The 27,157-nt window shown below is 43.0% G+C and overlaps 1 protein-coding gene across 40 annotated transcripts in view; it reads left to right on the top strand.

The window, feature by feature from the left end:
* The window catches only part of LOC118282529 (receptor-type tyrosine-protein phosphatase delta-like), a 328,854-nt gene that overhangs the window by 227,181 nt on the left and 74,516 nt on the right, over positions 1-27,157 (top strand). For 39 of the 40 annotated variants that reach the window (XM_047336023.1, XM_047336022.1, XM_047336056.1 and 36 more), the window contains one exon: positions 11,410-11,598. The exons of the other annotated variant lie outside the window; for it this stretch is intronic. In XM_047336023.1, coding sequence (XP_047191979.1) covers positions 11,493-11,598 — 106 coding nt within the window. In that variant the 5' untranslated portion in view covers positions 11,410-11,492. The remainder of the gene's footprint in view (positions 1-11,409; positions 11,599-27,157) is intronic. 40 annotated transcript variants of the gene reach the window in all.

The raw sequence follows: 27,157 nt of genomic DNA, 5'->3' as shown, positions 1-27,157 counted from the left end.
TATGAATCCCCAGAGGGTGGGACAGTTTATCTGTAACAGTTAGCAGCTGGTGTCTTCCCCAAAGAGCCCAATATCCTCCAGCTAGTGTTGCCACTTCAGATTCTAGTCATTTAGCAAGCAAGTCAATCAAGTGCAAGGCAACTGCCGGCGACTTGCCACCGTCCCCAGTGATCCCAGATATAGAGTTGAAGCGGCAAAGCAGCGTCCCGGCCTGCTAGGTCATGGAAATCAGGTCAAATTGGTCATCAGCAAACTATCAGGGTCTAGCATTCTGCTCAAATGATGTTGAATTACTGTTGAAATTGTTTGTAATGACAAAAGATAACGAACCCCCAGTGTCATCTGGAGTCCAACTCACAGATTTAAGCCCCTGTCATAGGCCAGAAAGGACTGTGGATCTGAAAACTTTGTTTAGATTATGATTTGAACTGAGAATCTGTTGCAAATGTCCCAGCATTGAAATAGTGAGCAAATGAGATAATTACAACTTAGACAGTCATGTTGTGGAATCGCAAAAGGAATTTGTGGCCACCCAAAAAAAAGGAAAATGCAGTTAAGATAAATGAATAGCATTCTCCCTGTGCTGCACTGCTTGTACTTTTTGTCATAATAGCTTTGAAGATGTAAACTTTTCTGTAATACTATCCCATCTCTGCACAGGAAATTCAATTCCAGTGCTAAACATCTTGATTAATTATTTTGTTATCTTAGTTTCTGTGAGGCAGATACAAAGATACATACACTTGTCTGACAAAACAGAGATATATGTAGCACTGGAAACCTGGGGGCTGACAGTTATGCATCATGACAGTTTAGTTTGACTGCTGAAAATGTTATTGGCATTTAACTCACTTGCTGTCCTTTGTCGTGGGCTAAAGGAAACAGACCTGTCTGCACACAAATTTCCCTTCTATTGGATTCAATTAGCTTAGCAGATGGAACATTTTATAGCATTGTAGTGTTCTGCTTTTATCATGTGTAGCAGAGCCCAGTGCTCTCAAATTTTCTAATTTGGTTCGTAGCTTTTTTTGGTCTGGCATTGAGACCGTTAAAGAGACCAAAAATAGAAGTTGGAACTACTGGAGCAGAATTTGCATTACATTAACAAAAGTAGTGTACACATATACACCCAACATGTTTTCATTTGCTGAAGGAAGGGGTGAATGCCTTAATATTTTGCTTGTAACAATTTGTTTTTATCAAGTAAATAAGGAAAGATAATAGCCTGCATTCAAATATGAAATATAAGCACTAAAGAATGAAAAAACTGCATTTATGCATTTTTTGCTCACCGCTGGACAGCTGGAAAATGGCCACTCAGCTAACTTTTACTGTAGATAAGGAAAGTCTATCATCAGTGAGTTAGAGAATGAGATAACAGCTTTGATTTAATGGCAAAAATGTCATCTAAATCCAGTGGGGTCACACTTATTCTTAGTTCACTGGATGCAGTCAAGGGCAGCTGAACTAACAACTGCCATAAATTCACAGACAGTCTCACAGCTGTACCTCCTTTATCTGAACAAGTAACTTCATTTAGACTATGAAAGGGCTGAGCATGTGAAAGAGCACATTACTCGTCAGTGGAGAGATACTATGCTCATGTATGACTGTCACCCAGTTTCTAAAGGTGAATTTTCATTGGATTAACTTACACAATCATGTGACAAACAGTGTAAGTGCAATGTAAACAAAAAAATACGGCTAGACACATCCAGGCTAACAAGGTAACCCTTGGATTCAAGGTTACAGTCTGCTGCAGTTCCGAAATGCACACAGGAATATGCACGCCCACATACCCGTATCAAACCACACACACAAACACACACACACACACATGCATACACAGACAAATACGTCGCTCTCCCTGTAGTGCCCTCCTTGGCAAAATCTCAGTGCCAGTCTCTTAATGAAATGCTCAATTAGGGTCTTTAAATAGGTAATTATGCAGTGCCTCATTCCCTAGCTCCTGGGCCCTATCTCATTTAGATGACACTTGGGCAAGCAAAATGGGAGGGGCAGGCACAGGCGGCCCTGTTAATGATAAGGCACATCCAGGCAGTCAGTCAACAGCGTCTCCCAGTGAGGGCCACTGACAGCATGGGAGATGGCAATGTCAAGCTTGACAATGTCTTAATCATGTTTGTGAGTGTTAGGGGGTGGAGTGTATTGGTTTAGGGGGAGCTTGTATAAAGGTTTCCAAGAGGGTGTAAGATGTAGAGTGAGCGCGGCAAAGACTGTTTGTATGTTGTGGGTTTATATGCATTTTTCCTGACACTTACCAAGTTACGTTCATATTAAGCAAGGACAGAGGGAGAGAAAATCACTTCCAAATGTCAAACGTTTTGCTTGATGCCACGCATTGACTGAACAATTCTGATATCCTGAACTGACATTTGTCTGAAGGTGGCATTTGGATTTGGATTTACATCTTCAAACTGTGGCGGGGTAGTAGGACCTGTTCATTCATTTTCACCAGCATAATAAAATGTCTTGTTCGTGTGCTACAATATACCATCACTGACGGGCAAACTGCTCTTGTTGGTTGCTAACGTAGCAATGGGAAGCATTTGTCTTAGTGAAACGACAAAGGGGGAATTGTTGCTTTTGCCTTAGGGTGAGCCATTGCCTTCCCTCGCCTAAATTGCACAAGGAGCTTCACTGCCTTCCACGAGAACAATAGCTTAGCTTGGATAAAACGCCTTTCAAGGGCGTCCAAGAACAAAAAAAAAGTTAAGCTTTTCAAATCTATTAATCAGTAGCACCCACATCAAAGTGCTCAGTAAACTTTGGTAAGGATACTTGAACCTCTGAAATATGGAAACAGCTTTCTTAAATGCCGTTCATCCCCACCAAGTCCTATCAGGATGTAGATGGAAAGACAGAAACAACACAATTTCAGCTTTATCTCTGTATCCAGCAAAAACCTCTGGTATCTGTGATAGTATATTTTGTCCCATTTCCCTCGCTGTTGGCCTTCATGTATTTTAATGCACAGGGGTTTTGATAATATGCTGGTTCTAGTGCTGCCTGTCTGCTCTTTCAGTTGTTGACTCAGGCTTTCTTATCAAATCCGAGTCATGGCAAAAACATCAGTGCCTATAATACATTAAAAAGAAAAGAAAATTAAGACCTCTTTTCAGTGTCCTCCATGGACTCTGGTTTGACCAACTTTCTCTCAACAAATACTTGGACTAGACTGAGACGGGATGGCATTCATGCATTACTTGAAGTCTGTTGATAAGTGACATAATGCCACAGAAATCATGCCAAAAACTATAAGAATGGATTGATGCGAAAGGCCTCATGAGTGCACTTATGAAAACATCCAAGGCATCACCTTTAGTCATAAGATAGCATCCTGTGTGCTTGGCTAATTGAAGGGAAATTCGCTGTCGCCTGAGCGCACTAAAGCAACCATAATGTGGCATTACATTTTAGCTCAGGGTATATTGAGGCAAATTAGCATTTAGATAATGGGAGACACTTGGCATTTTAATTATTTTGCTGTCCTGTGAGTGTAGCGTGTATGCCCAGAGCTCCTCCTAACATCCTTCATGTACGCCTAAGTAGTGCATTTACATACCAAGCGACTTGGCTTGTGTACAAAAGCTACTAAAATGTCACTTCCACACAATGCACCTTGGTGTTCAATTGCTTCGGAAAGATAGAGAGGCATATTGTTATTGACTTATGACATATGTATGAGGGGGCAACACAATTCCCAGCAGTGTGTTGTTAAGATTTTTTTCAAAAGAGGCCTGTACTGATGTTGTATGCCATGGCAGTGGTGGTGGAATGTTGTTTTGTCTGTTTGAGGGCTCTGTACTTTCCATAAAACGACGTGAGCTCAGGCTGGGAACAACCTCCCTCTCACCCTCTTTCCTCTCTAATTTTCGGTGCCTCTCGGAAGTGAGATTATTCATCCTCCCACAGCCTGTTGCAGTGTTGGGGGTCGATGTCAAAGTGCCAGGAGCATGTGGTGCAAAGGCTATGCGTGCCTGTGCTCTGCTTGTGTCTATTTGTGCTCATGATTGCCTGAGTTTACATTTGTGAGTATGTACGAGTGCATGTAGGAGTTGTTGTTAATTTTTTAGGCTGCATAGTGTATTTGATTAAATGCAGACCTGATACTGAGTTTGTGCTTTCTGAGGGTGAGTAGAGTTTTCACGTTTTTTCTTTTTCTCATTATTCTCCGTTTATTTTTTTTTTAGCTGCTGTTCCCCTTCTATTTCCTTCCCTTCAGGAAACAATACCTTTCGACTGGCCCAGTGGCCTCGCAACTATCTCCTCGTGTTCAGCAGCGCCTGCCCCCCCTTCTCTCTCTCGCCATCCCTCATTCCTCTTCATGCTCTCTCACGGTGCCCGTGTGAGGCATACAAGCACAGACGGAGCGTGAGAAAAGCTGGCAGTGAGACACATTCCCTTGCTTCCCTCCCTCTGCCTCCACCTCTCCCGCTCTCTACCCTACAGTGTGCTCCTCTCCCCTTCCTCACCTCCACATCACTTTCCCTCGTCCTCCCCTCTTTTCTCTCGCCACCTCTTTCCCTCTCTGCCTCGTTGCTCCCCTTATCCATTATATTTCCGCCCCTCTGCTCCACCCCCCTCTCACTCCCTCTTCCCTTTTTCTGGTTCATAATATGTAACGTGATTTAGCCCTCCCCTGTTCATGCGGCGTAAATTTAATCCCAGCCATTCCAGGTTGGCTGCTGCTGCTGCGTCTAGCATTTTTCTCATTTCCCCCCACCGATCCTGCCACACTCTCTGCTCCCGACACAATAGACTCCTCAAGATCCAGCCTGTTTGTATGATAACAAGCTCTTTTCCAACACTAAATGCTGCTGTGCAAGGTCAAGCACGACCCAAGTGGCACATGCTAGTACTATAGAAGCCGGCCACACTGTGACAAGCAAACGTGGCACAAGAGAAGGCCTCCCAATGAGCCGGCAGTTGTTTGAATAGTTTACAAATATCGCACACTTACCCAAAGGCTTATTGTACTCTGCTGTGGCTTTATCTGGTGCCCATTGAAAAAGGCATTAGTGGCGTCTATTAGAGTTCAATAGGACATGTGTTTACCAGTGTCATCAAGGTCAAAGGAGGTGATTCAAACATTCAGACAAAGATGGAAAATGTTGCTTTTGTGTAAACTCCCTAGTGTCCCTGTGCTTTTACCCAATAGCTTTGTGACCTTGTGTGTGTGTGTGTGTGTGTGTGTGCGTGCGTGCGTGCGTGCGTGCGCTCTTGTTTCTGAGAACCTGCGTGTGCGCCGAGTGTTGGTATGCGTTCAGGGAGCAGCACAACAGGGCACTGGGATAATCAGTCACTAGACTGCAGGTCAGGGTCTTGCACTGTGGGGACCATCCATCTGAACCCAACAGCTGCTGGGAAAGGTGGTGGGAGGAATGAGGAGATGAGAGAAAGAAGAAAAAAAAGATCGCTGAGGAGAGAGAACGAAGGAGAGAGAGAGAGGTGGGGTACGGCAAGTAGAGAGAAAAGTCAAGGAGAGGCCGTTGAAAACCAAAAAAAGAGGAGCACACAGAATGAGTGAGAGGAGGAGAATTTGCGAGCTGATGCTACGTGGTCATTTCAGTTTCTGAAGTGTATGCACAAGGTCAGTTTGGGTGGGCTGAATTCTCATGAGGACACAACCTTGCTCTTTGCACTCAAACAAGGTAACAGTTTTCAAATTGAGGCACATTCTCCTTGACCTGTGCTTTATAACACATAACATGTTTGCTGAAGTTTGTGGCCTATAAAGATGCTTTTATTTGCTGAGGTCGGCATTGGCATGAAAGAGGAAATCATCACAACACGAGCGTTCACAAGTGAATACATGTTTTTTTTTTTAAAACACTATTTGTGGTGTGACATTTCAAATTGCAGTTCAGTTTACCCACAGAAAGGGGGGAGACGCCTTTGAATTGCCCTGGCGCTAATTTGCAATGGACACACAATTGAGATGGGACTGTTATAGCTTCCTTGTCCTGAAGCCACAGCAGGTGACCTTAAATCAATTATTAGACACACAAATGTCATCAGACCCAATCAGTTTCCTGCTGTGTGTTGCATGTTGGCCGTTTCATTCAGAAAAGGCAAAAGACACAGGCCTAGCCAAGAACATGCGCTGTCGCATTAGCTGAATTTTCTTGTTGAAAATGAGTCTGGCCTGCGAGCGGAGCTATAAACCCTGCCTCTTTTTTTGAACAGAAAGTCAGGCAGTACCACCCCAAGGGATGGTTTATGACCGTGGGAGGCTGGTCTCGAGGGAGGTCAGGGGTGGCGAGAAGGGAGGGGGAAAGAGTAAATAAATAAGGATAGCAAATAAACTCCTCTGATGTGCGGTTGTCAGGGTCTTTCATGTGGAGGCTGCACTTGAGGGCATAGCTTAGCTTAGCTTGAGGGATGGCATTACACATGCCGGCTGATCGGGAGCGATGTGTGAGAAACGGCCTCGTCACTCGCTCTTAAATCACACCACCGCGGGAAGAGGAAGAAGAAGAAGAAGAAAGTAGACGTAGAGGGAAAAACAGACGTGATAAAAGCACAATGGAAGAGTGGTTACGGGAAAAAAAAGAACGACGCGTTAGGAAAGGGGCATTACGCAGCGAAGAGAGGCCGGGACTCTCTGCTGTGGCGTTTAAAGAAAGACCAACGGGAAAAGAAAGAGGAAAAAAAAGATAAAAGGCAGCTGCAGCTAGCATGTAAAACACGTTGTGACTTAACCTGAGCCTAACCTCTCTTGACGAGGAAGCAGGGTTTTTATAAAAGGAAGTGGGTGGGTGGAGATGTATGCGGATGGAGAGCTGTGCCTTTGATGAGCTTATTTTATAAATCCGGTCATACGATGTTTGAAAAACAACAACAACAAAAAAAAGCCTGGGGGCCACCATGAGTGGGTGCATGTCACGGGCAGCCACGTTTTTACCGCCTTTCTGGGCTCTTGATTGAGGACAAACAGTGCACAGCAACCTGTGCCCTTTAATGTGCCCTTTGACTCTGAGGCTCACATTTGACCGGGGTATATGCCCTGCCACTTGAGAGTGCTTCATTGTCTTAAATAAGTGATAATTGGTCGGTAAGCATCTGAACCTTGTTCCTGTCCCCGTCATCCTCTGAGCCACCTCAGAACGACAGATCGATGCCACGGCAGGTGCTGTCCAGGTTCTCAGAGGGAGAAAAAAAAAGAAGCAAGGGGCAGCTCAGCGACACCTACATGTAGACAAGAAGAAGAGATGTGTGCAGCTCGTATTTTACTCCAATTTCATAATTGCACTGATATTACTACTGCTACTAATTTTAAGTATAGCATTCACATTCACATCAGACAACAAATCTAAAGTGTGCTACATTTGCTAAATAAACTTGCTAAATAGTCCACTACAATGTATATATATTGTGTGCAATATATATGCATTTTGGATATAATCCTAGATGAATAAAATGCAGTAAAGAAAGTCAGATTCAAAACAACTAGCAAAAATAAATAACTATAAAACTCAAAATCTAAATTATATAGTCTCAATTAACAATAATCTGTATATTTTAGGAGAAAATATTATATATTGATATGATATTATAGAATAAATAACAGCATATCAACAGTGATTTTGTCTGAGAAAACACAGTGTGGTGCAGACCAGTGTAAACTTAATTTTGGTTCTACAAAACCAACAATGTCAGATGACTTTTCTCCAATATCATATTCATATCCAAACAAACTATCGTGCCTTCATCGGGGTGTTTTGCGTTGGAGAACAGATTGATTACGCATTACGTCAACAGCAAATGAAAAGGAAGTGGAATTGGCATCGGCTGAAGCCCTGGCTCCTTTCCACCCCGTGTCCTCTCACAGCTACGTAAGCGAGACTTCAGAGGCTGTTTTTCCTCGGCATCAGAACAAAATCAAAAAGAGGGATCACAGAGATCATTGCTGTACTAACACAGCAGCCAACCCCCTGTGGCCAGGGCTATAACCCTGCATATAGCTGTACAGTACAGTATAGTGTGCATGTGGGGGGTAATTACTGCATTCTTTTACTCTGCCTGACCAGAGGGAAATAGAAAGTCCTGCCTTGTAAAGGACGGCAATTTTTATTTGCTCTGTCTTGCCGGGTCGGATACTAGGCGACTTTTCATAATGCGACACAGTTTGGATCACATCCTAGGTAGTGTTGCCGTGCTCTGTCATTGCATGTGTTGGGCCAATTACAGAGGGACTGGCCTTAATGGATTTAGTGGCATTTTTTGTGGCTGCTTTGGTCTGTCAGGGTAGCATACCGTAACGCCACTATTTCTTGAAGTTCAATTCAGTTTGTGCATGAGCCTGAAATTAAAAACGTAATTTAAAAAAAGTAATTTTTTTCAACTTGCACGAAGGATGAGCGTAATGCGGTGCAACCACTGTGCTCAAACCCCATATTGAATATGTTATAAATGGCACAATCGGTAGCATTCTCATGTCAGCATTTGTTGACGATGATGTGAACCTGCTGTTTTGAAGAGATCATGACTACTCTGCCAGATAAAGTTTATTGCTGTATGGCAGGAATATAAGATAAATGTGAATGATTCTTTTGTTTTCTTCCTTTCCACTAATATTTCTCTTCTAAATAGACCAAAGTACCGAACACATCCATGCTCAAATGAGAGAAAAGACCAACCATTATGGAGAATATAAACATCCCTCCCCTCCCTCCTTCTCTCACACATTTCTGATAAGGATCACGGGGAAAGAGAGAGAGTAGACAGCTCAACAGCCCCTTTCTTTTTCTCGCCACACACTCCCTCCTTTTCTAATTAACATTGTGCATGTTGTCAGGCTTTGTTTAATAATGCATGATTGCTATCAGCAGCGAAATCCTTTGAATGAAGCACCACTGAATGGGAACACAATAATACCACCGGGGGCTCAGGAAGAAAGACAAGATTGTTTTTTTTTCTCTTTCTATTGTAATAAATGTTCAATGGAAAGCATCAGTGCCACCAAATGCGAAGACGCAGAGTGCAATGCAACATGGGCAAAGGTGGTTCCGCCTTTGAGGGAGTCCTTTTTAAATGGTCCAATGATGTAAACTCATGTACATGTGATGACACGAGCCTTCAAACTAAAAGCGCCAGTATTTAAGATAAATCCATTGTCAATCAACAATGCAATACTATACAATAGTCTCTTCGCACACAGAATCCTGCAGTGAAAAATTGTTTTCATTTTTTGGGGTATGAGTTAAGTTGGGGGCGGTGTTTTTTTACCTGTGCTCACGTTAGTTCTCCTTGTATTTACTCACATGGCACAGCCTCTCGGTTGTCTCACTGTTGGTTATACAACATGCAGATGGTTCTGTTTGCCTTGATCAGCAAGTGTGTGTGTGTGTGTGTGTGTGTGTCCATGACGGCCATGAATAGAGAGGGGGAGGGTTGCTGAGTACTGTTCCTTGTGTGCTGCCTAATGTCATGTCATTATGGAAATTCACACTTCATTAATTAACTCAAAGGCTATGGTTTAGATTTGGTGGGGTAGACGCGTAAAACAATAACTGGAGGAGACGGAGAGCCGTACCTGCGCTACGTATGGATCACACTGCGTTATTTCCCCCTCGCACTGTGCTCAGGCTACTCCATTCCATTTGATTCTAATCAAATTCACAGTAGCTACAAAACACTACTCATGAGAAAATTTCTAATGTCTGTCTTGCGCGCTCAAATTTAAACAGATCTGTGTGTGTGCGCGTGTGTGTGTGTGTGTTTGAGGTGGCGTGAGCACGGGATGAGATTGACTCAAATTGATTCCCTTTGCCACACGTCCCCCCGACTGCTGAGCTTGCTGCTAGCCCTGCAGCGCTCGGAGACAGGTAGTCGTGTCTATCTCCCCCCAACACAAATCGAGTGTGACAGGTGTGCTATCTTCCCGTCTTTTCAGCCATTTACAGCCCACAGAAATCAAAGGAGGAGCGCTACGAGCGAGAAAGGGGATGATTGGTAACAGGGAAATGAGGTACTTTGTCATCATCGTGCCTACTGATTGGGCTTAGGGGGGCTTGGTTTCCCCCCCCCCCCCCCCCCCCTCCTTTTATTGGGTGGCGGTCAAATCTGCAGATAAACAGTCCAATAAAATGTTATTTCGAGCAAAAGCATTTCACACACAGTCGCCGTCGCCTGAGTAGGCAGTTTCTAAAACTGCAGAGTTCCAGAACATCAAGGGATCCGACGTGTTGTGCGTTTGATCTCATGGCACATAAAGTATGTGGAATGTCACGGCACACAGAAACCATGCACTGGTGTGCCTCCACCGGTCACGACGGCTGAAACAACAGCATCCTGCAGAACAATGCCGGGCAAACTTGCTAGCGTACTAACCAGCAGTACAGTATGTCATCAAAGCTCACGCTTGGATTAGCCGGGAGGCGCGTTACGAGCCGAAGACTGCCGCAGAGCATCCATCACTGAGGATCAAGCTCTGGCTTAAGTAAATGGATGACAAGGGATAGAGACGGTCTTGCAGCTAATACTAGCTCACTGCATCGCATTGATTTTCACTGCCATGTAGTGGCCCCTTTCGATAAAAGGCTGAAACATGAATGGCGACACATGAACGCTGTCTTATAGATTTTATTTGTTTTTGTAGCAGCGCTGGATGAGAGACAAAATGCTTTTGTGTGCGCGCGCGTGTCAGTGTGTTAAAGCCAGGGAACCCCATCCCTGTGTATAGGCACCTGCAGCTAATAAATCATCTACTGTGGATTAAATGTGTTGGTAGAGGCATAAATATATGCTTCAGATGAATCGGTTTATTGCATGTGTCTATCACGCCGTGACAGAGATAGCATTTTTATCTTGTATTTTACATCTTTTTTGTAAAGGCGACTTGAGATATTCTCAGGAATCTTCAAGTGGACAAATGTTCTGCAACTCCCATCTGAGCAAATATGAAATAGCTTTCAGCATTTATGAATGTTCCCGAACTATGCTTACATGTAACAGAGTCGTTCTTCATGTGAAACGTATATCAACACTGATCTGAAGAGGACGTAGAACATGTTCTTTTTAATTGGAGCTCGTGACCAAAGCAGGGAAGACAAAAAATCTTATTACCTCACCCTTTCATCAGTGTGGTTTCTCCCGCTCTCTCTCTCGCACTCACTGTCTCTCTCCCTCTCATGCACAAATGCACACACATTGTGTGAAGTGACTATTCCATTTAGAGAACTGTCAGAACATACCCCGTGAGCACATCAGCCTCTTCCTATCCTCTGTCAGCTCGAGCCGAGGCTGTGTGGGGGTATGTCAAAAATGTGCAGGGATAGATAAAACCCGTGGAGCCAAACAGCTTTGTTTCATTCAGTCGTTTTCTCTTTTTTTTCTCCCTTCTCCTCCTCCTTCCCTCTTCCTCTCCCTCCTTGCCTTGCATAGGCTGTGAATACCCTGCATCTGAGAAATCAGACCAGACTGACTCACAGGGCTCTGTGAGCCAGTGCCACCGAGGCTGCCAAAGCATGCTGGTGCCAAGCTGTCCCACCATGCACAGAGCCAGACCCACGCTGCTGCTGCTGCCGCTGCTGCTTGTCCTGGGTCTGCTCCTCCACCTCGCTGACGCTCAAAGTAAGTGGACCGTTGGCTTTCACGTGGGCCTCAAGTGTTGTGTCCCGCTGGGTTTGGGAGGGGCGGCAAGGGAAGCATTGCACATTGCATTGCTTTTTTCATTCATCATCAGAAACATAAATACGTAATGTAATGCACGTACAATAGGAAAAAAACAAACATAAAAGTTATTCATGAAACAAGTGTTGGTATATGCTGTCATGAGACTGCTGATACACAGATAATCTAACCACCACTAGTAAATGATATTCATCTCTCAAATCTATTTTCCTACAAGAAATTCAAATATGAAATTGAAATCAATGATGTTGTCGTACATTATTTCATTTTTAAATCCTGCTTTGTGAGGAATATTTAGCAGAAATACCAAATCTGTAGTTATGGTAATTTTAAAAAGTAGTATAATTGTAGTATAATTAAAGCTAAAAAAAAACAACACATATTAATATATTTTTAAATTCATGAGTTATGGATTGTTCAATGACAGAGAAGTAGTATTTAAGAGTTCAAGCTCCAAAGGGACCCTATTGTTGTTTTATCATAATTTGCATTTGTCTTCTCCTGCAGCTCATATTGCTGTAAGCTGGGATAAGCTTAAAACATGAAACTTAATAACCAATTACTGTAAATGATGTGGAAATTCAACCAGGTTTTCAAGATATTGACCAATAAACTTTAAAATGGTTTGAACATAAAAAAAAAGTTTGAACATAAAAAAAGCAGGATGTGTTTACATAAATACCTGAACCACACCATGAATGTATCTTTTAAAAGCACTGAAGAAATGGGTGTGTGAAAACACAAATCAAACGTAAATCAGTAATAGTTTCCACAATCAGTAGAAAAGTCAATGGTATGTTTCATAACAATGTTGAACATATGTAAAACGATTTAGAAATTGCTTGTTTGTCCTAGCATCACAAAACTATAGGTATAATTTATGTTTTCATTTCAAATGGATGTACAGTCCTTCATGGTGGGAACAATGCCATCAGATGTGTGTTGTGTCAGTTTAAAATGTGCATTTGTTTGTGTCACAACCTAAACAGAATTTAATAGCTGACGTTCTTGGAAGAATTAAAAAGATTGATATCTAAAATCCAGTATCAGTCAAAGTCTAGCATGACTATTGGCAAGTCGAAATCTTGTTGTCATTTTGTACTCTCTCTCACACACACACACACACACACACACACACACACACACACACACACACACACACACACACACACACACACACACACACACACACACACACACACACACACACACACACACACACACACACACACACACACACACACACACACACACACACACTGCAAATGTTTCACAGAGATCCATCTCTTCGTCTCGCGAAAAAATGTCACATTGTGTTCAAGTCCCTATTTTCCAACTTGTGAACCAGAAATGCTCAGGCCTCAGCCAAGAATCTCATGATGAGAAGTCATTGGAATTGAGTTACTTGACACCAGACACCTGCCCATCGATGTGTGACAACAGTTTTCAAACCTCATTGAGCTTCGGTCCTGCACCACAGCATCATCCCCTTCTGTCGCCCTTTCATTTTTCTTTTTTTTTACACTAAGATCCATGAATCATTAGCCTCTGGAGTCACAGGGGGAGGAATAAAAGTTTTATTGCTCCCTATGCACCGACTGAAACCCCTCAGTTCAGCTGAATATCTCTGAATGAGGGGATCGTTCACCCAAGGTCATATACAACGGAGCCACGTAAACTGGAATTGATGGGTGTGATTTCCAACTTTGTGCTTGAGAAATGTTCCCTGCAATCTGTTCAAATGTGTTTTATTTTTCCTCACTTGCCTTCCGACACATATGTCTCACAGCAGGGGAGAGGCATTGGAGAAATGTACTCTCCGTTTATCCTCCATTTTATGTGCAGCTCGAGAATTTAGTGACACAATTTAATTACGGCATTAACGGTCGATAAACGTTAGCATGGAGGGAGCTCTTTAGTAGCCATCGTCTTAGAAAGCCACATCTTCCACAGTCTTGTGTGAATTAACATAACAGTATTTGACGAGAGATAAAAAAAAACCTTCCAATTGCCAAGTCTTCCCTCAGACAACTGTCCCTCCTAAGACTACCACTCTCGTGTGTCCCGACATTCCACAGTCACATTTGAGCTCAAATGTAACAGCAGTCAGAAGCCCCCAAATCTTGACGCCTCTCTCTCCGCTCACTGTCCCACCAAACAACCCCCCCCCCCCCCCCATCAATTTCCTCCCTTTAGCCGTCTGGCGGTTAGCAGCTGCTCATGCCCCCGTACCCTACTTAGACAGCTGCGATGGGTCATCATTTCAAAGCCAAAACAAACTTATCATGAGGTAGCCACAGTGGCTGTCTGTTAATAATTGAGGGGGGTGGGTGGGAGTCGGAGAGCTCACGGGGACCACACGCGTGTCCTCTCTCTAACTGAGGTGCAACAGCAAGTGTCTGGTCAAAGTTCAGAACCACTTTAGGCCTTCCGTGTTAGCCCTGGGATTTATCTTTGCTCCGTCCCGTCTGCCTTATCTCCCACGCGAACATGTTATTTCTCCCCTTCCCAAATGCCTTCCATTGCTTTTCTTGCTAATTGCCAACTTTATCCTCATTTCTTATTTGGGCTTTTTTCTCTCCGTCGCTTTCCCGCCTGCATTTTTGTCCTCTCCCCATGCTGTTTGGAAGCAGTGCAATGGCCCCTTTCAGCAACTCAGAAGCGCCTTCATTTCCTCTGCTGTGCCGCTGCATATTCATAGGCAGCCCAGACACCCTGGGGGTTCCCTCCCAATCTGTGGTGCGTACTCAGGACCAAAAAGACCTCAATTTCGCCCGCTCCAGACTCACCCCTCGGCACCAAAACGCGACTGCATTCACGGAGAAATAGCTGCCCTCTGTTGGTGCGAGCCTCCGGCTGTGGATTTGGTGAATGATATGAGACACGCGAGAGCAGAAAATGGCTGAGTCGGCCTGCTTAACAGATGGCTCGATCCTCAGGGCCAGTCCTACTCGCTACCCCACACAGTGGACACTACAGCGCCCCCCCCCCAAGAATGATGCCAATCAATCCTCTAATAAACATATTGCTTTTGATGTGTTAATTGGATTGCTAACAAATGAGACCTGTATGTGGCTGGGAGCAACATAATGGATTCAAAAATCTTTGTCAAGGACCGTGTAGCTGTGTTTTTCTTTTTGGTCCGTTGGTGTGTTCACAATCCCTCTTTGTTTTGTACGTGGCCTTCTCCTTCTGTGGCTCTCTCTCCCGTTTTCTCCTTCACCCCGTCCTCCTCACCCTTCAAATGCAGCCCATTTAATTTGTGTGGCAAATTGGGCTTGGCAATCATTTTGAAAGAGGGGCATAATTGTCCCTGGTGAGCCAAGAGGACAGAGCGCGAGGGAGGAAGAGCAGGGAGGCAACAAACAATTCCTCTGTGTCTTTCGCTAAACAGTAATGCAACAGGGAAACATTGGAGGATTAGAGGAGTGCCGGAGGCATTAAACATTTCCACCTGGCCAGGCCTAAGACTTTGGTGTGGTTATCAGCAGTAAATATTTGGGCTGATAGAGTGTTTCACACCGATATGAGGCAAAATCAAACCTGGTGTTAGAATTTTTCCCGTCGGCTTCATTTTGTGAATGGAAATGCAGTTTGCAATCACCAATAGATTTTATACCACTATACCACTTGTTGGGTTGGACCATGTCAAACCCCGGGCTTAATAATCTTTAACTGATTCCGCCCATTACTGGGGGATAACATGGTGGGTCCCAGTGAGCCAGCACACTTTGCCTTGACATGTCAAATGGGTATCGACAGGCTCCACCAGCCTCTCCAAACATTAAGATGTTAACACCCGGACCTAATTTCTCTCACTTATGCTTATTTACAGGCAGCTGTGTGTACAGCAGTATGCGTGCACACACACAAACACACACAGACACAATCACAGCATCAACAGGCGACTAATGTATGTGCAATCGTTTTTTGAGCCAGCAAAAGTGAACCACATGGGACGAAAACAGAGCATTTTCTGTCGGTGCAGCACATTTATTGAGTAATCGCAGTGATGGGAAAATAGCAGGATGGGGGTAGCGTAGGGGGCAAAATTAGTCAGACGTCAATTTAAGGATTGGCACATTTTATTGTTTGTTCAGTAATCAGTTTTTTCTCTCCTCTTTCATAGAGCTAAGATTTTTACTTTTATTCAGTTCTTTTTTTCGTGAGGAAACACTTTTGACAGAATCGGGGAGGTGCATGATGAGATGTGACCCTAGCCCTAAGCATGCACATATACATATTCTGCCATGGATACAATAATGCTATCCTAAAATGTAACAAAGCAAAAGCAAAGATTAATGGAACAGTCCCAAACAAATATATTCCCTGAACAGGATCACCTTGTAGCAAGTCCAAGAGCTAATGATACTCTATTTCCCAGATGACATCAGGCTGTAATATGTGTGTTTTATGCATGCCTGGCCTAATATGAATTATTGTAAAATAGTGTTGTATTTGCATATAAGCTTCCGGGCTGTACTGGAATTAGCATTTTTACAACAGCTCAAATTAAATCCCTCTGCTTAATTTGCCTGCATGCTAATTTGATTTAAATTGAGTCTATTCCGTTCCCTTTAACACACTCATACCCACACAGTGCTAACATAAAAGCCCCCCCCCGCACACACACACACAAATTCTAGTACATGTACACGTATGAACGCACACTATGTACTCTGTAAGAGCTGCAGCCTACGTTCACCACCCCGCACTGTACCTGGTGCGCTCTGAATTAGACACACAAATAAACACACATCGCCTGCATGTGTGTGTGTATCCACAGAAAATTGCATTAAGAAAGAGGTGAAAAGAACTCATAGCTGTTTTCATCCAACTTTAAATCACTGCAATCCCCCAGTCTACCACCTCGTTTATCATTCTGCCGGACACCGCTCAAGTGGAAATCTCATTGCCGGCTCCATTCGTTCATTTCAAAACGTGTCTTTGTAAAGTACATCTTTTTTTCTGTTTTTTAAACCAGCATCAACATCATGTTCACACTCCAGATATATGTGATGAAAGCACTTTCGGCTGAGTGTGCCAACACTTAATTACCATCTAGATGTTTGGATGAAGACCTTGTCACACGACTAGTAATCGGAGATGGAACAGTGTTATCAGTGCTGTGCAAGATGCTTCTTGCTCGCAGGTTGAATAGAATAAGTACAAAAGTTGTTTTGCATTTCTTTGGCTAAATAAGCCGGAGCTGACTGCTTGCCAACAATGTGCGGTGCAATTATGTTTAAAGGTTGTATCAGGCCCATGATTAACTCCACGAATGCCGATTTCTCTGGAAACTACACTCAAGTGTATTATTTAAGGCCATTAGCCTCATCTATGGATTGCAGTCATTTCGCCTTGCACTCAGACCACAGAATCGCACAAAAGACGAGCAATTTTCACCAGACTCCTGACCCTCCCACCAAAGAAAGCAGATAGACCCCATACAATATAGAAATGTTGTACAGGCCCAGATGCAGGTAATTAAAGGCTGGCCCCCAAGCCATTAATGCTATGTCTAAGTGCACTTACGACTCCAAGACACATTGACTTGAAAATGGTGGGGTAATTGAACCATACCGAACCGTTCATGTCTCAGAGCGGGGACGTTGACAAGACAAAAGCACCATATGAGCTAAATTGTAAATCCATTGGAGTGGCAATCAACAATCTCCCAGAATGCCTTTCCACGAATCTATACTTTTTGAATACCTCTATGTGAAATGACTGGGTCTTCAGTATCCTACTGTGAAATAGTATGGATTTCCATGAGCCTGGCACCTCCTTATCTGTCGTTTGAGCATTTAAAGTGCCCAAAAAAACGGAGGGCCATGTTAACACAGTGCACATGACGACATTTCTAAACTTACACATCCTCCCCTCTCTTACACATGCCCACACCCACACAAAGGGTACCTTGTAGCATGCCTTTGAAGCTGGGATCATCCGGTGAGCTAAGCATAATGGCTGCTGTTTTGCATCTGCTTGGCTTACACTTGGCACGATTCTTGCCTCACTGGCACGTGCACTTAATCTGATCTCCGTTCATGACGCTACCTCAGTGAACTGTATAACAGTGCAGGTGTTTGGTGACATTGCCACAGTGACAGTGCAATTAATGGATTCATGCTGCAGCCGCAGCAATGGGATTACTGGACCAGTCAAGTCTGAAATACATCAGTGTCTGCTGCACAGATTATGTTTTACTGCAGTGCACGATGAAGAGCAAGAGTGCAGATCATATACACAGGCAGCAAGTCAAGACAGAGAAGTCAAACAAAAACAGACTGGAGGGTCTGATTATAGATGTTTTTTATACTCTATAAGTTCCACCAACAAAAATCATATTAAACTTTAGTGAATACAGAAATACAAGTCAAAATAACACCATGCTTAGAGAGCTATTCCTATAGCTACCTCTTTCTGTACACTTTTATAGTCCACAACTGTTTGGGCTATCAAAGAGTTTCTGAATTCTCTCAGCCTCCAAAGCCTCAGCGTGTTTGTGTTTGTGCAAGGGGGCTGGGTATGGTTAACACCTGGCCCTCGGCCGGAGCTTTTTGGTCTCACAACAGGGGTCTTAAGAGTGCGACACATCGCACTGATCTCAGCACAGCACATGTATGTGCCTGTGGGGCATGTTGAGATTCTGCAGTGGGGTTAATGGTCTCAACCATTCATCTCCACAGAGTGCCTAAGGGCAATCTCGCCGTCCCGGCCAGAAAGCCCATATCCCCACCTTCTTACCCGCAGCACTCTCCAATGCTTGATGCCGATTGGGAATCTTTATGCCCTAAGCTCCTCTTGTCGCAGATGATTTACATTTGGCGGAGTGACGGAGTGAGTGCTCAAAGTCCGTCTTTCTCACCTAATACTCTCACACACACACTATATCTGTCACTCTTCTGTCACTCTGCCCCCTCACTTTATTTGTTTGCTTGCTCACTCATTAACTCATTGTGCCGCACTTATTCACTCTCTCTCACACACACACACACACACACACACTCTGCGATTCACACTTGCTCCCTCCTCTGGCTTCTCTGCAACGTCAAGTGAGTCATGCCTTTTGAGGAGCTGAGATTTATTGTGACACACAGCTTTGGTGTGGTTTATTAGTTATAGCAAATGAGAATGAAAGCCTCCATTGACAGGTGAAAACGCTCTCACACCACAGGCAGGCCCATGGGTTTTTCCAGTTGAAACTGAGCCAAGTCCTCGTTTCTAATGGTGCAGTGCTCATTCAATCACGTGGAACATGGATTGTCACAAACGCACACGTACACACACAATTACCGAAAGGGTCCCTGGACGGTTACGAGGTGTTTATACAGCATCCATCATAGCATCCATGAACAGTCTGTTTTATCCTTAGTTTTAATATTCCCTTGGTGCCGTATTTCATTCATCATTCTCCCATCAAATAATTAATTACAACATCACTTGAGTCATGATGAAGGATATTTCAATTTAAGTGTAGATACTTTATGTACAACAGAGGGGTAGTTTTACAGTTGTAATCTGACTGGTCACTTGCCCTGAAATGTGAGACGTCCATCCCTCCCCATCTTAGAGGCTCCAACATATTTCAACCCAAAAGTTTTGTCCTCTTAGGTCCAATCTCCTTCACTCCTTATGCAGTCATCTGCTAGTCCAGTCATCTCCCCACTTTTATCTCTCCTTCACTCTGATAGTTATTACCATTGGTACTGGGAGAAGGGGGGTTCGATGATGTCAGGATTTATGCCTTCGTGGATGTCTTTAAGTATAAATACAAAAAAAGGATTAGCATACTCTCTTCCCCTTACCCCTCAGAAAGAGGAAAAATAAAACATTATGTGGGAGTCGCGTAGAAATTTCCCTGCCACTCCCTCACTGGTACAGCCTGGTTATAACTGAAATTTAACACCGCATGATGTGTTGCCTCTCATTACACGGCGCCATTTAATTAGCTGCGCTTTCCCCCTGTTGTGATTATTCAAGGAGAGATGTCCACATAAAGGATAAGCTGTAGTTTCGCCATTAATTCCCATAGGGACAGCCTTATTTGCTTTTTTGGGGGGGCAACATTTTGCCAACTCCTGCGGGAGGAGGATGAAAATGCACATTTAATAACTGAGCTACCTGTTAACAGGTAGTAGGGGACAACTGGATTATCTGGTTAAACATAACTGGGTGAAATGTGTTCAGGTGACTCTTGATTCTGCAAATTGTTTTCATTCTGCTACAAATACAGGTTTGTTTCAAATTTTACTCTCAAGCAACTCATTTGCTTTGAAAACACAACATGATGACAGTTGATCAAAATGATAACATAAGATCAATACAATTTAATGTATTTTAGCATGTGTGGTAGTGTGCAAAAACCTCTATACAGATGCAAATACATCCATTTTATTGTACACACTCCCACATATAATATCTGATCCAAGCACTATCCTCAGGCATCCAGTACGTGTATATAATATGTTGGCAGTAATTGCACAGTTATATACACATTCATAGGCTGAAAAATATAAATTCATAAAAATAGCATTGTCTTCTACACACAAGCACTCACGCACACACACGCACCCACACGCGCACACACACGCACACACACACAGAACATCTAATGGATCCAAGAGATGGACAATATGGCATATCTCTAATAATATGCTTTCATTCTCCATTACTGCCAAAGAACACTACTGATCAGATGGTCTGGAAAAGCCACTTTGGCTTACACTAAAAATAACCACGTTCTGTGATGTCTGCCTCAGTAATGTGCTATATTTACAGTATACAAATGACACAACTCTGTTTTCAAATTCGTAAAATAATGCAATTAAAATATGACCAATAATCAGTGTTGAAACTGACACAGACCTGAAATCTCAAACTACAATGAGATGCTGACAGATAGAGAGTTGGAATATAGACAACAGTAAAAAATGGGAGTGAAAGAGCTGAGGTGGAGATTAGAAGAACGGACCGATTGACTTTCAAAGGCATTCGAACCAGATTAGTCATTATTCATGAATGTTCACTGTGCAGTTACAAGGAATATTTTTGCAGAGCTCAGAGATAAGTAATAGTAAATAAATGTACAGCTTTAATCCTACAGATAGGATTAGGCTCCTGACATCCAATGAAACCATGTAACTATGTTTTTGCCTGTTCAACGTGCGTGGCAAAAAAAACTGCTCGACGGGTTTGGTTGGGTGGTAGTTACAAAGTCCCAAAGCAGCATTAGGTTATCCTTACCCCAACAAAGTCAGTGACATCACAGCAAGTGCAGGGGGTCAGGGGTTAGGGTCGGGGGGTCTCGAGAACCACTCATCCGAAACAGGCCAACAGTCAACACTGCACTTCCCAAGGTCCTCAGAAAATACACCCAGCACGTTTGAAGTCGAATGAATGAGCAGTTGTGAAGAAAACCGAGCAACAGACAGAAAGGCCATCTTGAGATCATCCTTCTGGATTTATTAGTTCGATGATCTCGACCCTTTTTGAAGTATCTCAAGTTTGGTCATTAAAGTCAAAGTTCAACAGATGAAAGCAGTTTGAACTGCATGCCATTTTGACCTTATTTCAAGTCTCTTGTCACACACAATGAACAAAGTCAACTGCAATCTAGGAAGCATTTCTCATTAAATTCAATGACAACCAACTTTCTATCAAAGCTGCGAGTCAACATAGCAAGTCTACATGAATTAAGTGAATTTTTATCCGTGTGCACAAAGGGATTTCCTTTGGTTCTTGCACTTTTGGCTGGTGGTGTCATAAATATCATTATGGAAAATGGAAACTGAAGTATGGAAGAAAAAATGGAAATGATAATGTGGGTATAATATACTGTGTTATGGCTAAGAAAAAGTGAGTAGAAAATCCAATCTTCTGTTAAAATTGTAATCCATTGCAACAGACAGGAAGGCAATAGGCAGTGAGACTAACCCAGGACCAGGCGGCTTAGCAGAAATCAATTGGTTGCATAGTGTAATACTAAAGTGATTTAGGGACAGCGATGGGAGTCACAATAATAGCAAACAAAAAAAGCAAAACAGAACCGAGAGGGTATTCTTATCTCAGTATGACTGCTATCTCGTGGAAGGCGGCCACTTTTGTTTTGCCATGCCTCATTGTGTGGCATCTTTGAAATCCACGAGGGCTTGTTACACAGCATTCATTTTGTTTCATCACTCGCACAAAGGCTTGACTGACATTATTTGAGATAGTTTGTTTCAGGTACAATGAGAGTAATTATTCAGGCTGCACTGGGAACAGAGAGAGCATCCGGCAGAAAGTAAGCAATATTACTGCCAATGATAGAATATTACTGCAAATTGTAAAAAGCTACACAAACAAAGACATTTTTTTTCTTCATAATTCATAGCCCCATTTCATCAGTACACCACTCCCATATCAGGTATTGGCTTTTTGAGCCTTTCTAGTGAATGACAAAGTTTGAGAAGCACCAGGTTACAATGAACACAAAGTTATATGTTTGGTTAAGGTCACCTGTGGAAACAGCACTACGGCAAAAATGAAAGTCAAAGTGGCCACACACTGGCACTAAAACTTGTGGACCTTTCAAGTCACTCGTGGGTCCTTCGAAAATTGTACAACTCCAGAGGAGAGGGAAGTTTTCTCCTTGGACAAACAGTATCTACTTCTTTTTATTCTTTCCATAATGTATTCAGGTACAGTGGAGTCGTTGTCCATCACTTCAGGGAGCCGTAGAGCGTGCCCTTGGCCATGCATGCAGAAACTGCGTTCATGTTTCCTGCAGCCCCACCACCGTTCCCAGCTGCCTCTTTTCTTGCACAGGACTTCTCAGAAAGTAGATTTATCCACCCGGTCACTGCTCTACATCTCTACAAGATCTGGACATATTGATTAGGTGATAATTAAATTGTCCATTCTAGCTTGATATTGATTAATAATTGGTCACTAATGCCCTCCTGACATTTTGCTGTATCGACTCGATACTGTTTGCAGCATAGTGCCGATAATTATGACACTTGGCATTCTTCATTTTGTCCCTAATGAGACCGATCAGAGTTGGCTCAACTTTTGCCTAAGAATTTAGAAGGAGTGAGAAGGAGAGAGACGGAAGGATGGATTTTTCTCTTAGGATCCATTATTCAATGTTTGGGCATTATCACAGAGATATTTGCCTGTCATACCTGGTATGCCTGGTATTTCTTTTCTTACATTGCTCACGTCTTGATGTATAATCAGTGCTTTGTCCAAATAAAGATGAACTGTTGTTCCTAATCGCGTAAGAGAGGACACTGTGGGACAAAGCAACAGTGCCACGAGGAGTACTATAAATACTGAGATGAGAAGGTGGCATGGGCATGGTGCCACTTCACTGCTTCGACTTCCTCACTGCCATCTGTGAGTGTTCCTCCACTGGCGTTCTCGCGGAGGGCTTTGGTGCATTTTTCACCTTTGTCCCTTTTTTTGCGAGGTTTAATTAGGTTATTTACTTCAGCCTAACCTCCTAGCGTTTCATTATAGCGGGCATTGCAGATAGGGCTTCACACGGGGCAGGGGCAGATACAAAGTTAGGACAAAAGATGATAAATGTCGGGAGTGGGGACCGGAATGCAATCTGGCTGCTGCGATGCAGAGATGCTCTAATGGCTTCCCAGCAAGGAAGGGGGAAGGCACTGTCGAGATGGCAACGTGATAAATGGTGCCGGGACGGCTGTAAGGACTGTAGGCAACACAAAGAAGAGTCATGGAAGGAGGGGAAAAAAGGAAGATGACCACAAAATGGAATATAATTAATCTGGACTTGCTGACAAATTCAGTGCAGAAGAAGAAGAGGAAGGGAAATTGTTTTTTAGGTACGTGTTCACCCAACCTCCCTGTTTCCTCTCGACCATTCCATTTTCCTCCGAGGTTGAAATGGCAAAGGGACGTATGGGTTCTGACAATGCTCCTGCACCTGTGGAATGATTAATGGCAGCCGACTCGCCTTACATGCTGCGGCGTGGAAATGTCTGCTCCACAAACACACCAAGGAGAACTCCGCTATGAATATGCTTCTTGTGCGATTTAACAGTACATTACACAAAAGCAGGTTTACGGCTCTCGACGAGTCAAACGATGATCATTGTGGAAATTTCTGTTTTCATCAAAGTAAATAATGCTGCTTTCCCTGTACTTTATGAAGTTCCCAAATGGTTTCTCAATGATATAATGGTGATTCATGCAAGTTACATCATGATCATAATGTATGATTATAACCTTTCACAGTAGAAAAAAAAAGCACTGGAAAGAGAATAGAAATAGAAACCTTTTTATTCAGGGAGGAATGCGAAGGTGGGAAAAACTGCATTAGTGCCTATATCTGATTCAAAGACGTACGTTCAAGTGATTTGCATATTTTTTTTTACACAAGTTACTTTACAAGTGGAACTATTCTTAATACAACATTTAAGTTTTCCTCATGCGAAGAGGGCTGTGCTAGTCCCGTTAATTTATTGATAGATAGTTTGGAAGAAAGGACACTCTATATAACCCTGTCAGGATGTATCTGAACTCTATTCATGCTATGATTCATATAACTGGCATTTCAAGCCACACTTATTTGATGGTATGAGCTCGGCACAGTACAAAATGACCCCCTTCAAGTCGAAAAATCCGTAAGCGTGTGCTCACTTTATGTGTGCACAGGTTTTCCCCTGAATATTCATGACGTTAACAAATCAAGCCGACCCAACGTGTCGTCTTACTATTTAACCTTTAATCTACGCGAGGAAGCTGATGAAGTCATAAGTTCGTGAGGACAACAGTACCTTCCTGCATTTTGTGACAATGTCAGTGGATTTTGACTCCCTCCATCACAGTTTCACGACTCCACATTAAACGCAGAGAGCGCTAGCCATCAGTCACAGTCGTGCTTTTAGAATAATCCAGACTACTGTGAAAGAGGAATAGTAGATCGAAATGTCTGTCCCTTCACTTGCAAGTGTATGATTAGTGTGACACCCCCCTTCACAAATACATAAGGTCAACATCTACACCCACAATTAAATTTTGTATAGTATATCTATTCCAATTTGAAAAGCTAATGTACACACACGTAATTCATAAAAACCGTGCGCATTTACTTGACTCCATTACTGCTGGCAAACATTTGCACTCGAGGACGCCGCCATTGTGTACCGGCGCACTCTGTCAACTTAGACTCAGTTTGGCGAAGGGTGAAGAGAAGCGTAATCGACTCCATCAGTCTGAATGCCACATCTCCGGCCCCACATAGTCTTGTACCATAAGGAGGATCCTTGTCTTCAGAAATCCCCCCCACACACACACACACACACACACACACACACACACACACACACACACACACACACACACACACACACACACACACACACACACACACACACACACACACACACACACACACACACACACACACACACACACACACACACACACACACACACACAGCCTCTGAGAAAACATGACACAATTTTTCCATTAAATCGCTCACGGAAACACAGCTAGGAATTTTGACAACTCAGAAAAGTACTTTATTATATATATTTTTCATCACAACTAAGATTTTCACGAAGCTATCACGAGTTACTGAGCATGTCTCTCCCTTTTGTTTTGTTTATCTTTTTTGGCAGTTGCTTCTCCCACAGCGATTCTATTAGCCAACTGTGGTTTTCTTTACTTATTGTGACCGATTTACAGCCTGAACAGAGTTGTCTATTTCAATGGAAAACTGAGACTATTTTCAAAAAAAAAGTAAAAGGTTTACAAACCAGTTGGGTGATACTATAGAACATCCCTATATAATAAATATGAATACACCTTAAAAAGTGTGCCTCAAAAGTTGTCTAGTGATGCCCACACACTGTAAACAGACAAACAGACTCCTCTCCTGGTGAATCATCCACACGCCTTTACAAAGGTGATCTGAAGCACTCAATTTCACTGGATTATTTTAATGATGTCCCCCGAGGGTGGTTGTTTTTTTGCTCCTGGGGTGACACTGCACTTTGTTAGTATCCGAGAGAAAAACCCCCAACCGCCAGTCTGACCCTGACACCACCCGCCCTCATTTGTTTCCCATCTGTAGCTCTTCAAAGACACGGCCACACACACACACAGGCTGAACTGTTTTCTTCGGGGGGGTTCGCAATTAAGAATTCAAAGACCTCATCTCGGGATTTACTGCGTGTGGTTTAGTTGGAGACATATTAATAATGTGAAGGTGACAAGAACAAACCGGCAAATGCGCAGCCAACATGTTGTCCTGCGGTACCGCGTGTTACCGATTTAACGTGAAGCAAACTCATCAAAATGTCATTAAAAGACTTACAATCGGAATAATCATATAAATGTAATTGATTGTGACAGTTGTGTGGCATTTTCACATATATCATATACAGCAGCTTAGAGGCAATAATTTGACCGCATAAATAATTAAAATTATTAGCAATTAATGACTTGCTGAAACTTTAGTAAAATCATTAAACCGGGAGTCAGAAAGTTCACATGCGGCATACTGTATATGCCCATGCTGCATATATAGCTTCAGTCATTAAACAAAGCAAATTACCATATTAGTATGTGTTTAAAGCTGGCATTTACATTGAGCAGCTTATGGTGCACTATCTAAACACTACTTAAAGTTAATCGCTTCCACCAAATAGTATCAATGAGTGTTTCCAGATGGTTTCTATGCGACTCTCACTCAAGTGTTGGCTCAAAAAGGGAAAAGGTGATTTTTACCTCAAAAAATGTTTCAATTACTCCCATTTCCTTCCCCCTCTTTTATATGCAACACCTTTCTTCACTGCTGCATAAAATTAGTGGCCTGTGAAAGGTCACTTTGGTTCTTGCGTGACTGTTTGTAGTACCTCCCCTGCATATCCTTTGTCCCGGTAATAGGTTTTCGTTTTGAGGGTAGCTGGGGCTACAGCTGGTTGCTGTAGAAGAGTGTGTGCAGAGAGATTTCCTCTTTTGGGGATTCTCGGAAACTGCATTTTAATTGCAGTTTATTTTGCCTTTATTGCACAGTTCATCATATTTATTCCCACCATATTAATGAGATATTCCCTGAATCTTTGAATGCAAAAACAGGTGGACTGTGGTGTTTGGTTGGAGATTTCTTTTTTCTTTTCTGATGATTTTGGTTGGTGTGTAACCTGGCTTGCTGAACTTAGGAACATGTGCAGGATATCGGAGCCGGCGAAAGGAAGCCAGTTGTCATCTAGCAGGATTGCTGGAGCATGAGCTAGTTTGCCTGTAAGCGCCTGAGAAAACACAGTTCAGGCAATGTGTCACTTCTTATGGCCTGACAACTGGCAGCTATCGGAAATGGCTTGGCACTACTTATCCATAAAATTAGAGTCTGTTTAAATATACAATGTCGAATCCCTTGAATGATTTGCGACCAAATCCATCTCTGCTCCCACGGAGACAAATATGAGGCAAGCTTTTCCGCTCCATGGTTGAGGGCAAAGACAATTATGTGAAG

This window comes from Scophthalmus maximus, chromosome 12 (assembly GCF_022379125.1).
Source record: "Scophthalmus maximus strain ysfricsl-2021 chromosome 12, ASM2237912v1, whole genome shotgun sequence".
Taxonomy (NCBI): Eukaryota; Metazoa; Chordata; class Actinopteri; order Pleuronectiformes; family Scophthalmidae; genus Scophthalmus; species Scophthalmus maximus.
This window is presented reverse-complemented; position numbering and strand designations above follow the sequence as displayed.